Here is a 13,016-nt window from a genome sequence, read left to right on the forward strand (position 1 = left end):
ATCTTTACTAAAGTAAAAGTATAAGAGTACTGACTCTAAAAATTACACAACATACAAGAAGAGGAAGGTACAGAAATCTGTGATCAAACGTGGGGAGTAAAAGTTAAAAGTTGTCTCCAGTAAAGTGGAGATACATTCTAAATACCAGTATCAGAGCTTCTGTTGTATACGTGTATTGATATCACACCATGAAATCAGGATTTGGTCAGTTTTGGCTTCACTGTGGACAAAGCTTTGTACGAACAAAACTTGAAAATGCTCAATATGGACACGGATAGTTTCGGTGTGTTTTTAAACTTCATTCAGCTTGATGTAGAGGACGTTGTTTGAGCAGCAGTTACTTTCACACTTACCATGTTAACAAAGGCAGAGATGAAGACGAGGATAATGGTGAAAACTCCAACCAGGGTGCTGTTGGTGCGAGACTGGACAATCTTCTTTGAAACAGTCTGCATCGCAGCTGGAAAGAGCTACAGCACAGAAACCCCAGGTCAAACACACATTTACAGTGAGTGGTTAGAAATCACGAGCCAGGATTGTGTTCATGTTGCACGATGAGCTCCGCTACCTTGATGCAGGAGTATATGGCACAGATGAAGAGGATGTTGGCGAGAATGAAGAAGATACTGATGTAGATTCCCAGCATGACTGGGGTGCTGCAGGGACACAACAGAAAGGAATGTTATAACTCAGCGTTCCTGGTTTGTTCGTCTGTTCGGTTTGGTTCATTTGGTGCTGGTGTAAAAGCTGTCGATCCAACTCTGGCTAATCCGGGAGGCAACAGAGAACAATTACAGTGTTTGTTGTGTTTTTTTTTTTTTTGTGAGAGCAAAACCCACTAACCACAGGACTGTTAGACTCTACATTTGTTTTTAGGATCTGTTAGCTTTCTGTATAAGCCTCTCAATATATTCACCTGTAACAATGGTAGCTTGTCAGTGAGTCAGTATGAGGATTTTCCCCTAATGAGTTAGAAAAGAGGTTCACTTGTGTTCTACTCTTCGTATTTTGAAAGGTCCACAATAAAAACTTAACAGCACTAACAAGTCAGTCTGTTAAAAGGCAGATATAATATTTCTGCATGTTATTAATCCCAGTTTGAGACTAAGTAAGTAAATTTAACTGAACAGCTCTTCTACGATACTCGTTTGCTGATATGCACCAATATGAAAATATGTTTTTTCATTTATAGCTAGAGCTATTATTATTGTCTAATAAAATATATTTTATATGAAAAACAAGTTAATTAATTTCCTTAATTCAACTTCTATATCTTTGGTCCTATTTCACGTTCCTCATGAAACGGTAAGTCAAAAGTTAAAGGGTTCTACCGTAATGAATCCTTCCACTTTGCAACACTATGTCAGTGTGAACCGGTCCAGAACTAAAAGGTGAAAATTCATATTTGGTCCAAACCAAATGAACCAAACTACAGATGTAAAAAAAGAGCCAAATAACACAGACAGGAAATATTTAAGGATTTACATTGTGGTATTATGATGTGTGCAGTACTCACTGTGGAAAGATGACGATCTGTATGAAGGATATGAAGCAGAATACGAGTAGAGTACAAGCAACATAGCCTCCAAAGCGATCGTCCACCTTCTTAGAATACTAAGACAGGAAAAGAAGAGAAGAAGAGCGTTAGAACGTGAACCAGTTGAAGAAGAAGAGGAAATAATCGGAGGTTTTTTAACTTGAACCTTTTTCTCCAGGCTGGAGGTCTGGAAGGTGAGCAGGAACTTCTTCACGTGGTCTTTTCGTAGCTGGTCGATGCTGCGAGCGTCAATGGCTCGCCCAAGAAATTCATCCACCTCATCCTCCGGGTTCATGGCCTCCTGAACGCCGCGGCTGCAAAGAGAGGAGACGCAGATCAGACGGGCGATAGAGAAAACAGCAGGTTTCCCTTCACACATTAACAGAGTCACTACTCACTTGTCTTTACTGGAGGTCTCATCAATCCCCTGAGGAAGAAAACAGACGGACACAAATTAGGACTCAGGCAGCCTGGCTCTGTCGGCACAGAGGAGCGTGTTGATGTTGAGCCTCACCATTTGTCTGAAGACTTTAGAGTCTTTGGTCCTGGAGAAGGTTCTGTCAGGGACCCAGCGCGGCATCAGCCCCTCGTGTGAGTTGGCTCTCCCCCGCTGCATCTTGGCCATCATCGCCTTCTCCTCCTTCTGCTCAGAGGCAAGAACAGGAAGGCCTGAGTAACTCGCTCAACACACAGGGAACGCTAATAGAAGTTCTTACAGTTTTCTCACTGTTAACCTGCAAGTCTCCACTAAAGACTTGTACATAAAGATGGATGACGCATCTCCATTTCTAATCTAAAGCTGAAACCTACGGGATACAAACGCTGCCATTTTGCACATTTGGAGACAGAATCTACGCTGATACATCCATTTGTCTGATCCTGAGTCAGTCTCAGCTGTCAATCATGTCTCACTCCATTTTAATCACATGAATTAACTAATTAAAACCAAAATAAAAAATCATTAAAGAAGTGACCTAAGAAATAATAAGAAAAATGCGTTTGATGTGTTCTTTGGCCTTTTTAGTGTGTCCCATGTCCCATCCACTAACATGGAGGAAGTGGGATTTATAACCTACACTGCAGCCAGCCACCAGGTGGTGATAAAGAAGCTTTGACTCACTTTTGGGGAGGAGTTATGTCATCTATCTTTATTTACACACCACAAGCATTATACCAACTGTTCCCTGTGTGAAATGAAGCAGCCCCCTCATTCATTTAAATGGGATCTGTAGCGTGGGTCTAAACTCTGTTTGTTATGAACCACTGTGTCTGAAGAACTGAAAGCATCCCCCCGCTTCGACACGGCCCTTTTAAAGTTTGGGCCATTTCTGTTCTGAACACCCACTAAAGCGTCAGTGGGTTCTATTGGCCTCAATTGGAAAACTGCAATAAATTCTCAATTCAGTTTCAAGTTTAAATTTGTAAACCTGAGCCGTGTGCGTCTTTCGTGCACTGACCCGTTTCTCACTGCAGCCGAGGACCAGGAAGGTCTCGATGCTGTTCTCCTTCAGATACGCATTCCTCTCTCCTCCGAAGCCCGGCTCCACCTCGTAGTCTCCATTCAGATACTGCAGCGTGGCCTTAGTGATGTGGATCCGCCTGCAGGGACAAATAACATCACATCAAACTACAGGGACGTTTTTCACACAGGTTTGAAAAGTCTGACATTGGGCTTGTTGTTGTGGTTGACTTGATAAATAAATGTCTTACAGGGAAAAGAGATTTAAATGTTTCATAACGATTCATAACTGACCAGGAAGTAAGTTTTCTCTTACTTCCTGGTCAGTTGAAACACGTTCTGCTGTCAGTTGAAAAGGTAAATTAATCGAATGATCAATCAATTGAGAAAATAATCAGATAAATCTACAATAAAAATAATAATTGAGTTGCAGCTCCACTATAAACAGATAATAACAAAACTACATATATTCCCACAAACTAAATTTAACAGTTTAAGTAAGAAGGAGAAAAATATTCTGCTTAATTGATTAATCCAGAAAATTCAAAAAAGTCAGATTAATCAATGATGGAAAAGTTTGTATGTTGCAGACTTTTCTAAGAACCCGTGTTTATTCCTCTCACCCGGCTTTGCCTCCCGCCTCCATGTGATTGGCCAGCGTGACGTCGTTTGACCACACGTCAAACTGCCACTTCCTGAGTCCGAGCACGCCGCAGTGCACGCGCCCGCTGTGGATGCCAACGCGCATGTTAACGTTGACCCCTGTCACCTCGCGCACCAACCTGCAGGGGAGCCACAGAGCAGAGGATCAGCAGAGGACAAAACTTTTCAAACGCACGCTCGTACGAACGGGAGCTCTACTCACGAGATGGCCTCTATCATGTCAACACCCATCTCCACACAGCAGTGGGCGTGGTCGGCCCGGGGTTCAGGCAGCCCGGACACACAGTAGTAACAATCACCCAAGATTTTAATACGTAGACAGTGGTTCTCCTGAAGAAGGGATAGATGAAGCAAGAGAGAGAGGGGAGGAGAGGACAAAGGAAAGGAAACGTTTAGAAGTATAATGGTCACGTAAACAGATAGTAACTTGAGGATAATATCTCAATTTTACAAGAGTACATTTGTAATACGAGAATAAAGTGTAATTTAACAAAATTAATTCTACACTTAAGAGAATACAGTTGTAATATCACGTGACTAAAATAATATGTCGTTTTACACGGGATCAGAAGATGTTGCATGTGTTTAAATGATGTCACGATAATGTTGTTAACTTATACTTCAGTGTGCAAGTTTCATAATTATCAAAATACTTCATCGTTTGGCTCATCAGCACCATTTTATATAAAACGATACGATTACATCAAAGAACTTTAAACACTGGAACAGGTTTTGGTCAAAGTAATCAGAATCACTCTTTCAGAGAAACCTATGTGGTCAGAACTCCTCGCTCTGCATTAAACCACAGTGTATTTCACAGTTTATATATCAAGACAATATATTCAGCAGTGTTAGTTAAACATATCATTATGTTTCCCACTTCAACTACCTGCTTATGCAAATTATATTATGCAAATTCCTCCTTTTAGTTTCCTCTTGCAGTGTTTACTTACTGAGCTACTAATACAAACTTGGTAACCTCAGACGTGTCCCCCTTGATAGTTTAACTGAAACTACTGTAGTTTTATTTTAGCTTTAGTTTAACTTTAACGGAATGTGTCTTATGATAAACAGGAAGAAAAACCTGTTGCAAGTGAACTTTTGAACTTTATGAAGCCAAATCTTTAAGCATGAATCTGTGGCCAGGACACTGTTAGTTTATCGTAGCTTAGCACAGGTCCTGGAGGCCGGCAGAGACAGCCTGAGCCTGTGGACGTGTGTGGACGTGTGCCGTCAGACATTGGAGACAAGTGACTGCAGTGACTTACCGATGCCAGCTTGTCAAAACGGGCAAAGAGTTCATTGAGTGTCATGACCAGCTCCTGAGCTGTGCACTGAGAGGCCAGGCTGGTAAAACCCTCGATGTCTGCAAACAGGATACTGTGGGCGAGATAGAGAGGTTGACAGACGGGGTGAGAGAGGGAGAAACAAACAAACATTACAGGAGGAGGTGCGCAATAAAATATTTCCCTTCCCACCTTGTGACAGGAGGCATGTTAACCATGAATAAACTACAAGAGCTGGGTTAGTATCAGAATCAGAATCAGAATCCTTTTATTTGCCAAGTATGTTTGCACATACAGGAAATTGCCTTGGTGTCGTTCGTTGGTGCACTCAACATAAAACAACAATATAAAAACAACAATATAGAACCAAATATATACAGTAACATATATTGCGATGCTAAGGTGCAGTGATTGGTGATAGTGCCAATAATATATCAATTATAAATGATGTGCAAGGGGGGGGGCAGAGTCAGTGTGATAATTTGTATTGTTTAGCAGTAACCCTTTATTAATTATGTAATTTAAAAGTATGTATAGTATGCTGCTTCGCCCGCTTAAAACCATAACAGAAGACGTGGTTTGGAGACGATGTGAAGCAGCGCGGGATCATGGGAGTTGTTTTCTTATAACCTGATGTGACTCGGCTTCAAAACATGTTCATGGATGAGGTGAGTTTTATTCACGTTACACTCAAAGGGTGATGAATAAAGGTGATCCATTACGAGTGACAAATAAAAACAGTGGAAGGAAACCATGTGACTGTCTAACTGGCGAGCGGCGTGTTTATCCTTCATCCAGCTGGATGTTATTGCAGAGACAAATAAAGTAACATATAAAGAAGGTATAATTAAAAGGCGGCGGCTACAACCAGTAGTTACAACACACATTTGTGATGAACCTTTCATGTTTGGACGCACAAAACCCGACCTCCAGCCTGGAGTGAGCGGCTTCTCACTGAGGTTGAAACGTGCGTCAGCTGCACTGGAACTAAAATGACTTCCTCGTGAGAAGAACCGCGAGTCCCGTCTGAAAACTGTACAAATATCTTCAGAGGTTTGGTATGAACGTTTCATATCTGTGTCATGTTGTGTTGTTATCAGGGCGGCTGACCTTGAGAGAGGCAGGAATGTTGACCTTAAAGTCTTCTGAAGGCGATCTGAGCGTGTGTGTGTGTGTGTGTGTGTGTGTGGGACTGTGGTGTGCAATGTGTTTGCTCAGTGCTGTAATTGAATGTGTGCTGAAGCTCTCCATCTTCAGGGATTATCTTATCTTGGCTGCTGGTGATTAAGTATTCCCTCACTAATGTTAATTAGCCTCCACTCTGCCAAACCACTCTACCCTCTGCTGACACTGTGTGCGCGCTTGTATGCGTGTGTGTGTGTGTGTGTGTGTGTGTGTAGTGTGTGTGTGTGTGTGTGTGTGTGTGTGTGTGTGTGTGTGTGTGTGTGTGTGTGTGTGAAATGTTCTCAGAAAGAATGTGTTTGTTTTTGTTTTCGATTTAAAGGATTAATGAATAACAGCTTAGCGTTAATTTTTATGTTTTGAGGATGACGTCACATGACATGATCATAGTTGGTGTTATGCAGTCGCTTCTATTTTTTTTACCTCTGCCAAGGGTGTTTTCCACATATCCGTTTGTTTGTTTGTTTGTTTGTTTGTTTGTTTGTTTGTTTGTTTGTCAGCACGATTACGCAAAAACAATTAAAAAGATTTCCACGAAACTCTGTGAAAGGATTAGACATCGGCCAAGAGAGAAATCATAACATGTTGGCAGAGATCTGGACAAAGGGGCCAAACCAGGATTTACTTTCTTTGGCATCGGGTTTCCCGGTTTCTCAGGGAATAATTCATGGATTTTGATGAAAAAAAATGAGGGGGACTGATATCTATGAATGTTTGTAATGTAGTTGTTTGCATGATTGAATTTAGGGAAACTGTAATATATCTTATTCATGATATGATTCGGGATACTTTGCCTTGAAGCCCACGTCATGGGACAACTGTGTGTGTGTGATACTGTAACAAAAACCAGATGAGTCTCTGCTGTGATTGTATCTTGGATGAGGAAATATTGTATCATCACACAGTGAAAACAACATGTTATGATATCATGTCGTTATGAAACAGAACATTACAAAACAGTCACCGTGAATATTACGAGTGACTTAGCTGATTCCAGAGCGGTTACGTAAAGAGCGGCTAGTGTTTGCCCGTCTTTGTTGTTTCCTTCCAGCTCTGTTAGTCCTTCACTCCCTATGTCAGAGCATAAAACTACTCAAATATTTGCTATAATGTAGGTGGAAGGTGATCACAGGCAGCAGACGTCAAGTTACACAACGCAGAACATTCCCACTTCCTGAAGGGACAGGAAGTTAAAGACAAACGAAGGGTGTGCTTGTTGCTGATATGCTTATGGTCGATTTGGTATCATACGATGTAATAGAGACTATACATAGAGTGCAAGCTGAGAGCAAAGGGTTTAATGATTTTAGCCTGGTTGACAAACTGTTAAATAACCAGAAAGCTTTTAATAAAAACAATTTTACACCCAAAAAATTGTAAATGGTATTTATTTCCAAGAAATGTAGTAGTTCATTAAAAATCGTAAAGTTTCCAGTCGTTGAACAGTGATGCTCAGTAATCGGCAAATAATTATTAATAATTCAGCTGATGTTTGTCCTGATATCTCGTTTCCAGCAGGATGAAAGGTTTGTGTTTCGAACAAATAAAATAAAACACACTTTTTGCAGCAGATTAACGGGACTCAAACATATTTGATCGTATCTGATTTCCTCAAACCAGACCTGTGAGATAAAGTGACTCAGTGTGGCTCATTTACGGTCTAATAAAGAGGCAGTAAAAATGTATTGTATTTGTACGAAAGTAAATATATATCTTTGTAACTAAAAATAAACTACCAGCTAATGTTTGGCAAATTATGTGGAGAGTTTCCAGGAAATTAGCTGGAATAAACACTACCTGTAAAATGAAGCATTACCGAATATTATTTCTAACCGTGAAACAGATCAGATACAGATTATAAATCATTTTGACCGAACGTGCCGTCACTGTGTTTTGCACTAGGTGAGAAAACACATGCAGGTTGATGATTAATCTAAAATCCACATCAAATCACAGGGTAAAAACCCAGTGTCCCGGCTGACCTGACGTTGTCGTGTTTCTGGATATAGATCTTATGAAACATCATATCTTCCTTCTTGGCATTGATGTCAGCCTTCATCTCCATGGCTACATGCCTTGGCAGCACTGACAGCAACAGACGTTCCTGGAAAACACACAGAAGAAGCAAAATGCAGATTTTGTCCGTCACAATATTGTCTCTGCTTGTGTGTGTGTGTGTTGCTTTTTAATCATGTGACAGCAGTTTTGAGTTACAGACAAGAGCATGTTCACATTAAATCAGTTTGTTTTCGTTTGTGAACACCAGAGCAGTGTCTGTTCTAAACCTGCCTGTTTGGAGTCTTGAGCCAGTCTAAGCTGTCAATCAGGAAATTCCCCCCCAATTTTGTAGTGTCAAATAACTAATCAAAACCAAACTTGGCGGAAAATGAACCCATCAGTGTGATATAAAAAATATGATGTGTAATTTTACTTTTTAGTCTGGCCCATGTCCCATTCACTAACATGGAGGACGTGAAGTTTATAAACCTATACCGCAGTCAGCCACCAGAGGGCGATTGAGACATTTTGGCTTTACTTTTGGGAAGCTATCATGTTGTCTGTCTTTATATACAGTCTAGGGTTGGGGTTAGTGTTGTTGTTGAGGAATTTCCTCACAACTATAAAGCGTGTGTGGGTGTGGGTGTGTGTGTGTGTGTCTGTGTTTGTGTGTGTGTATTTGTGTGTGTGTGCGTGTGCGTGCCTGCCCACCTGTTGCTGGTTCTCCCTCTGCAGATGTAGTCTGGCCTGGATGTATCCTCGGGTCTCCTGGAAGGCTTGTCTCTGGGAAACCTCGGCAGGGTAGTGGGTACAGATTCCAATGATGTTCGTGCAGAGGAAGATCAGGACGTTAGCGCTCACCTGAAGAGAAGAGGAGAAACAAACGATTTAATTTAAAATGAGGACGGAAAGAGAACGATGCGAAACCTGTGAGATGCCAGAGGGAGAAGGTTGTATAAAATAGATCAGTGCAAGTGCTTTAGTTATGTGTGGTTGTAGTTGATATAACTTCCTTGATAAAATAGTCTCATGAATCAAACCCTCAGAATGAGTACAAAAGATAGGATGCAAAAGTGTAAATAAAAAAAAACATGTTTATCTTTGAAATAAGCCTCGATGTTGTTTTCTGTCAGTTTAACCTTAAATCCTAATAGAGCCTTTGACGATGCGAGGGACATTAATGCAGACAGAGAGAGCAAAGTTATGATACTAGTGGCGTGAATTTAAATCCCCTGTTGACCTCCTTTGTCACCTGTTCCCTGTGTCTCTCAGGAAGCTGCTTGTGGATCCAAGTCACAGTGAAACTCAAGTTAGAGCGTCTTTATCTATATTTATAGTCGCGTTTTTCTGTGTGAAACTGAATGAGCAAGATTTAGTTACTGGAGGGATTTAAGTGAATAGCTTAGATCTGATTGGACGTCTCAAAAGTCCAGGAGGAAGATGACGGCTTAATGATCAAAATAGACTTCGACAGCTTTCTTTGTTTATTCTAAGTTTATTTAAAGGATCAAACTGCATCGTACTTCCATGTTTTAAGGAAGAGAAAAAAGGAAAATGTCTTTACTGGGAGCTGCTGAGTATTTGAACCCGATATATACTTTCAAGTACACACAAGTACACACACTCACAAAACATTTCCTCTGACAGGAAATGGTCCCGTTTGTGGGATCAGTCGTCCCCTTTGCTCCTCTCAGTTCACTGACCACCTCATCATTTTTTACAGCGTGCTCGTCTGCTGCCGCCTGTTGAGCAGCGTCAGGGATTAAATCTGCTGCTGCAATTGGGGAAAAACCTCCTGTGACCAAACAACAGTCCCTGACTGCACGGTGGAAATGCTGTTGACCCGTTAGAGAGCCACTTCCTTAAGAGAGAGAGAGGTGGCTCTCGCTCACTGCCTGGATGTTACACTCTTCACTCTAGAGGCTACATTTGGACACTAAGGTTTGGGAGCGTGGACCAGAAGGAAGTGCAGAACTGGAAAACTGAAATGATAAATAATAGCTTCAGGCCTTTCCTAAATAATTCTGCTTAAGAATTACTGTTATTATTATAACTCTTCATTATTAGAAAGACACTTTTTGCAGAAAATACAACACAGATTCTTTCATGGGGCTTTAAAAGGGTATGCACGTTTTTGTCACGTGAAAACTAGAAAACTAGAAAATGGAAATCAGAGAATTGAAAGAAGGATTAGGACTAGGGTTATGTTGTAATAACTTTTTTATAACAAGGCATCTGTGCAGCTCATGATGAACCTTCATAACCTTTTTGGTACCAAGTCGGTTTAAAGAACTTCTTCAGCAGGATGCAGGTTGTTTTTTCCGTTTCTTGTAAAGAAAAATCTGCACCCATTGGCTATCGTCTCATGATGAATTAATCTCTGGGGACGACGGCCAATATACACAGGGCTTCTGAGGCAGACAGTGGACAGGAAACCGTCTTCTGTTTTCACCCCGATTTGAACATGTTTCTACACAAAACTCAAGCAACAATACATTCTGTTGGTGTTTTAGGTCCATCCGACATTTCAGATCAATTCTTATATCTGCTCATAAATGCAGATGCATTAAAAAGCCCATACGGACTGTTTACCTGCCTGCAACCAAAGTCTGAACAAACACGATTGGTCACTAGAAAAGGAAACCAGAAAGCTACAAGCCACAATGTCTTATAGAGATTAATAAATTCCGTGGTTCTTCTTCAGAAGATCACCACAGTTCAACCTCACGTGTTTTATCCATCGATGAGCATTACCTCCTTTGCTTTTCAAGTTTCCCTTGAACGTTTGTCGAAATATGTATAAAAGAAAAGGATCAAAATGTTGTCTGAAGTTCTTACATCCTGATTTTTCTCGATTATGCCTCATTCATATTCTCAGATTCCAATCAGGGTAACTGTTTATGCCGTGTTTCCAGTACTTGCTACAAAAACATGGTGCAATCTAGAAATTGCCCATGTCGAGAACATTTCCCCCATCAAAAGAGACTCGTTGGCAATAAATGAAAAGTATTTACCATGGCTATAAAAGCAATTCCGAGTTAAGGTGACCCAAGGTGACATAGTTTACATATGCACCACAGACGCAGGAACAGAAGCAGATGGGTAATGGATGGACGGGTTGAAAAGAAAGCAAACAAGGGGTGAGGTTTAAAAATAATAGGCCGGCAGCATAATGGACAGCACAGACAAATAGGAAAAATGTTGAGGATAGGCAGGAAAAAAGGGGGTGAGGATCAGGGATGAAGGAAGGACAAAGACAACACGAGGACGGCGAAGGAAAGAAGAGTGAGTGAGACGGAGAGACAGACAGAGAGCAGGACAGATATAGGCCACAGTGACATTAGGCAGATAGCTCCGAGCGCTCTGTTTACATTACTCTCACTGTTCAAGTAAAAATAGCCACCAGACAAAAGTGAAACCTGGAGCATGGTGCTTGCAGGTGAATACCTCCCAGTCAATGTGTGGACGTGTGTTTTCTCTGCACATGCGACAGCTGCCGTCCGTGTTTCTCTGTGGAGATTCACTCGACGTGCGTCCCACACTCCAGGTGTCTGAGCTCACAGGCTTAAACTAATTGCTTGCTTTTCTCAAGAGGGCAAGGGCTAGTGGGTTGACAGAGTACACAGCAAGGTCCTGTGTTTACGCAGCAGCAGCACCTCGCCACTTTAGGAGTCCTGCTCGGCAGCGTTTACCGGCTACCTGTGCACGCCGCCACGCTCTCAGTGCGAGGCCGCCGCACCTGCTCGTCTCCTCTGTGCTCATTTATCAGAACTCAGCACTGATTGCCTCATCCTGTCGGCCTCTACCTTTCCAACCACTACACACTATGATCTTCTGAGTTATCAAAAGTTTTATGAAGATGAAAATAAAGCAGGAATTGAACATCACGTCCTTGGAAAAAATCCTATAATTTTATTTTTAACCATTACAGCAGTTATCATTTCCCCGAGGGCGACAAACCGGCTGGTCTGGGGAGAGGACCTCAGCCTAATCCCTGGATATCAAAATGGCATTATGTAAGAGATGCTCTGATCCAGGCAGGAAACACAGCAGTGACAGTGGCCATTCAGCACAGCATAGATTAAAATGTATTTTACAAAAAGCCCCCAACAGCTTAGGGAGGATATGGAGACATAATCAATACATGATCAACATAGTGTGTGTGTGTGTGTGTGTGTGTGTGCACGCTCAGAATATATGCCCTGTATAAATAAATATACACATACAATTATATACTGTATACACACATATCTAATGCATGTATAATTAAATAAAATAATGTACACCTTTATCAGAAGATGTAGAAGTTTGAAAGATGCAGCTTCAATGAAGAAACACAACAAACTGATACAGAAATATATGTGTGTAGGACAGTGACTTAATATGATTTTAACAACCCTAAATATGCAAAGGAGAGATTTAAGACGAGAAATGGGATGTTAAGGGAGTTAGGATATTATATTATGAATGTAACATTTTGTGTTACCTAATATTAATTTCCTTCTAATCATGCTATACTTTATTTAAGTTTATATAGTGATTATTTCTCTTTAAAACATCCCTCTGAATTATAAATTACTTGAAACTTTCTTTGTTAGGACATATTGTCTTATAAAATGTTATAATAATAAAGTTATTAAGGTGAATCCTAAAGGGGCATTAAGGTTTGTACAATAACAGCAGTAGTAGTGAGAAGTTTCACTAAAATCTCTGAATCTCAGCCCGATGGTGACACACGAGAAGAAGAGAAGTCAGGATATCATCAATCAAAGAGGAGATGATCTAATCAAAGGAGAAATCCCTTGATTTGCGTTCATCAGCTTGTCGCACACGACAAAGTTTGATTCCCCTTTCGGTTCAGTTGAAGCTCGATACTCAGGCATCACGTGTG

The 13,016-nt window shown here is 41.0% G+C and overlaps 1 protein-coding gene across 1 annotated transcript in view; it reads right to left on the minus strand.

The window, feature by feature from the left end:
• Positions 1-13,016, minus strand: part of LOC128442933 (adenylate cyclase type 6-like) — a 38,259-nt gene that overhangs the window by 8,253 nt on the left and 16,990 nt on the right. Inside the window, 12 exon segments of the mRNA XM_053425574.1 lie at positions 354-470; positions 569-656; positions 1,517-1,614; positions 1,704-1,851; positions 1,936-1,964; positions 2,052-2,180; positions 2,995-3,136; positions 3,620-3,778; positions 3,862-3,989; positions 4,928-5,039; positions 8,110-8,231; positions 8,837-8,986. Of these exon segments, the coding sequence (XP_053281549.1) occupies positions 354-470; positions 569-656; positions 1,517-1,614; positions 1,704-1,851; positions 1,936-1,964; positions 2,052-2,180; positions 2,995-3,136; positions 3,620-3,778; positions 3,862-3,989; positions 4,928-5,039; positions 8,110-8,231; positions 8,837-8,986 (1,422 nt within the window).

Source organism: Pleuronectes platessa, chromosome 6, assembly GCF_947347685.1.
Source record: "Pleuronectes platessa chromosome 6, fPlePla1.1, whole genome shotgun sequence".
Classification (NCBI taxonomy): domain Eukaryota; kingdom Metazoa; phylum Chordata; class Actinopteri; order Pleuronectiformes; family Pleuronectidae; genus Pleuronectes; species Pleuronectes platessa.